General features: G+C 35.9%; 1 protein-coding gene across 1 annotated transcript in view; it reads right to left on the bottom strand.

Moving 5' to 3' along the window:
* Positions 1 to 342: 342 nt before the first annotated feature.
* Positions 343 to 3,982, bottom strand: part of LOC105137968 (serine/threonine-protein kinase tricorner-like) — a 10,519-nt gene continuing 6,879 nt past the window's right edge. The window contains exons 2-9 of the mRNA XM_011043936.1: positions 3,653 to 3,970; positions 3,305 to 3,469; positions 3,092 to 3,223; positions 2,666 to 2,779; positions 2,203 to 2,250; positions 1,766 to 1,844; positions 1,128 to 1,184; positions 343 to 725 (exon numbers count right to left, since the gene is read on the bottom strand). Coding sequence (XP_011042238.1) covers positions 667 to 725; positions 1,128 to 1,184; positions 1,766 to 1,844; positions 2,203 to 2,250; positions 2,666 to 2,779; positions 3,092 to 3,223; positions 3,305 to 3,469; positions 3,653 to 3,970 — 972 coding nt within the window. The 3' untranslated portion in view covers positions 343 to 666. The remainder of the gene's footprint in view (positions 726 to 1,127; positions 1,185 to 1,765; positions 1,845 to 2,202; positions 2,251 to 2,665; positions 2,780 to 3,091; positions 3,224 to 3,304; positions 3,470 to 3,652; positions 3,971 to 3,982) is intronic.

Below are 3,982 nucleotides of genomic sequence, written 5' to 3'. Positions count from 1 at the left end.
ATATTATTGTTTTAATATATTTTATCAAATAGAAATATTTTAAATTTTAAATTTATATAAATTTATATTATTTTATATTTAATTTTTATTAAATAAATAAAAAATAATATAATTCAAATTCATCAAAACTATAATACTTTATAAAAAATCATCACAACATAATAATTTAAATTATTAAAAAAATTAATTTATATTATTTTTTAATATAAATTTTTTTATTGAACCGTCAAAAAGCTGTATGATTTATTTCAAGGTGATTGAACGTGGAAACGGTTCCATCTGCGAAGATAGGTTTAGAGCAAAACCGTATCTTAGCCGAGTTCTAGCCAATGAGTCAATGAATTAACCAGGTCGGGTTTTATAGCTCAGCTCAAAGGTAGCCTTTTTACTTGGCCCTGACTCGTGTAAAGGAAAATTAAGCACTAAGACAGCTCTTTTTAGAATTGGATTGAACTATTTACTTGTCTAAAGTACCAAAACATTCGTGTAAGCAAAAATCATTGTAGCCGCAGAACACATCAACCCCTTAAGCTGATGGTGTGCTTGTTCCTGTCTTCATACAACTACTGCCAATTCAGCCTCGTATAATTCTCCCATTTGTAGATTATTCTCATTGCAAAACTAGGAATACCGACAACACTTGCGGCAAAGTGTGATAGCTGGATCTCACGTTTCCGGCTTCTGCTCACATTCTGATATTACAGTCTCTTCAAGTTCGATCTGACCTGGATTAGCCAAAAGAGAGAGACAACATTAAAATAAGCCAGTTTACCAGCACTTCTAAATAAAGAACTACCTTAACACTTAATTTTTCTCTCCCTCTGGACTGTCCATCAAGAACAATAGACTCAATCTTGGTCAATTGTTTTAACATAATTTGACGGTAAGATGCATTGTTGATGCCAGGCTAGGCAGTTGTCATGAGGAAATAAAAACAGCTGAATCCATTATAGATATAGCAGCACCTCCAATATATTACTGCAGCGCTACCTTGGGGGTGCAATAACTCTACACTAGTACCATATTGAACTTTAATTGAAGGAAAAGGAATCATACCTAACAAGGAAATTAGAGATGCAGCTTACTACTACCATATTGAACTTTAATTAAAGGAAAAGGAATCATACCGAACAAGGAAATTAGAGATGCAGCTTTCGAGGATTCATTCAATTTCATGTCTGTACCTGAAATCAGCATCCAAAGTCAATGACACTAGCCCTGCTACTCATGCAATGTATGATCAATTCTGTAAACCACACACGCCCCTCTTATCTGGTGTTCCCGGGGCGGTAACTCTAAGGGAGGAGTGAAACCAGAGTTAAAAGCTGGTGTATTTATATATTGCTAATTTGCGGTTTGAGCATAGTCAAATAAAATGAACACCATTAAGAAAAACAACGCATGTGCTCAAGCGAACCACTGTGAATCTGCATAAATATATGTGAATAGAGAAAAACTTTCTACTTTTCATGCGCACTTATAGCTTAAAATCCTGACTAGACAAAGTCACATAAGAAACTCATCATGTATATTTAATTATTGACTCCCAAGTGTACTGCAAAATGACCACTGCCTTCCCTTTTCCCTTCTACAGTTTTTGTAAGGTAACGCAGATTAAGTTCCAAGTGTTCAAAATTCAGCTGGGTTAGAGTCCCTTTACATCGAGTGAAAATTTTGGATAATGCGCTAAAATGGATGAACAAAAGAAGAATGAATGAAAAACAAAGATATCAAAGAAAAGCCGCCCAACTCCAAAACAGCTTACCTGAACTTTCCAGTGATTTAAGGACGTCTGATTTCTTATAAGTAAATCCAATAAAATTGGTATCTTTTGATGTCAACATCTGCCCCATGGAACAAGAAAAACACACTGGAAAATTAGCATCACAACTAACATAAACCATGGGGAAAAAATTGGATACAGACTAACATACTTATAAGAAGCAAAGGATTGCACATATATGGCAAAATTATAGAATTATTTAATGCACATAATCTATAAGGGTAATTATATAGTTGAGCTGCCTAGACAACCCATGGGAATAATGAAACAATTTCTCATACAATTTAACAGTACTATATCCACATTATCATGGTTGAAAAAAACCCTGTTGGCCATTTCGTTTACACTTGTGGATATAATTCGGCCTGTAAGGACTTTTCTGCATAAATAAAAAGTTAAACTTCAAATAATGTTGTTACCTTCCTCCAAGGTCCCACACTTGGTATTGTTGATGGTGGGCCTTCCAACTGCAAAAAAGAAAAGGCTTAGCAAAAATTCTTCATTCAAAGGAACACATAACCACATGTACATAAGAACGCAATTTATATTGAAAAGCAAATATAATGTAACAGACACAAGATAAATGGTCAGGGGTTATGGAGGATGGTTATAGGATCAAGCTTACGCCACCAGCCAAAACTGGAGGAGAAGAACAAAGTTAAGACTAAAGAAAACATGTTGGAACCTGGGAATGAAAGGTGGACGAGTTCTTAGGTAATAGTTGATAAGGGATCTCTCTTTGTGGAGCTAATAGTTGGAAAAGTTCTTAGGTAAGTTGAACGACTTTCAAATTTGCAAGGACATCTACATCTTATCAGTGGTACAATTTTATCCCAAATGAGATCACAAATTATATGCTGGAATCTTTTTCAATGTACTCACATCAGGAAACTTCTCAAAGTTCTGAGTATCCAAATCTCCAATGACTGTAGGCTTATATGCAGCTTCCGATTCATACAGCAAATCCCACTGAGTGCATCTGAACCATGGATGCGCCTGAAACAATGAAGAATTTAGAACAGAATATTGACCATCTCAAACCCCTCTGTTGCAGTAAAAAGTTATTGATGCAGTATCAAAGCTCCGAAAGCAACCAGCAATAGCACACAGAAATTTACAAAATTGAGAACAAAATGAGGCATGCATGCTTTACAACTAGACAACTTCAAGGTGGCAGATTCACCTCCTCAATTATGTATTAGTGCTTACACTATCCTGGAAGTTGAAAGAGTTAAACAAGAGAAGATATTTCTGCAACTTTGTCTGATGTGTATGATAAATGTTGTAATTATTGGGGGAAAAAAATACCTTCAATTCTTCAACCCCTCTGGTCCCCAGCCTTGTCTCAACATCACAGAGCAAGTGGCAAATAAGATCTTCGGCCTCGCTTGATATCTTTGGATCCTCGGGGAATTTGAGACATGTTTTCCAATTGATTATCTGATAAAAACGGATACATCAACGATTTAGCAAAAATGAAGAATTCTAAGAAAATAATGGAGAACCACAACTTATTGCAACCTTGCGGCATGTGATCCTTGGATCATCAGAGCAGAAGGGAGGATAGCCTATAAGCATCTCATACATGATTGCACCAAGGGACCACCAATCGCACTCCATTCCATATCCCTTCTTCAACAGCACTTCAGGTGCCATATAATCAAGAGTTCCAACAGTTGAATAAGCCTGAAAATAAATGTAAAGCCACATGCAAAAAATATTGCCTCAGAAGAAAACAGATTGTAAAAGCTTGAACTGCATGCTATATTCATACAAGTCAAAACCTGACATGCTGCCAAATTGCATCTTACACAAATTAGCTCCAGCAATGAAAAAAAATCAAAATATGCTAATGGATAGAGATCATACCAATGCACGGCGATTACGTTTCCATTGTTGCAATTTCTCTTTTGGCATCAACCAAGGGGGTCTCTCACTGGCAGAATGCCCTCCAGATTCATTCGACACTTCCTGGGTAGAAATATCTTCATTTTCTAGTAAATTTGAATACTTATCTAAGGGTTTGCACAAGCCAAAATCGGAAAGCTTTAAATGGCCATTTTTGTCCAGTATCAGGTTATCTGGTTTTATGTCCCTGCATGGAGAACGTTCTCTGAGTAAAGAAAAGGGAAAGCTGAGCAATACGTTGATTCTCTGAGAAAATTCTAGTGATAGTCTGCTATCAATCTAAAAATCTTC

This window comes from Populus euphratica, unplaced genomic scaffold (genome assembly GCF_000495115.2).
Source record: "Populus euphratica unplaced genomic scaffold, PopEup_1.0 scaffold2.1, whole genome shotgun sequence".
NCBI classification, from domain to species: domain Eukaryota; kingdom Viridiplantae; phylum Streptophyta; class Magnoliopsida; order Malpighiales; family Salicaceae; genus Populus; species Populus euphratica.
This window is presented reverse-complemented; position numbering and strand designations above follow the sequence as displayed.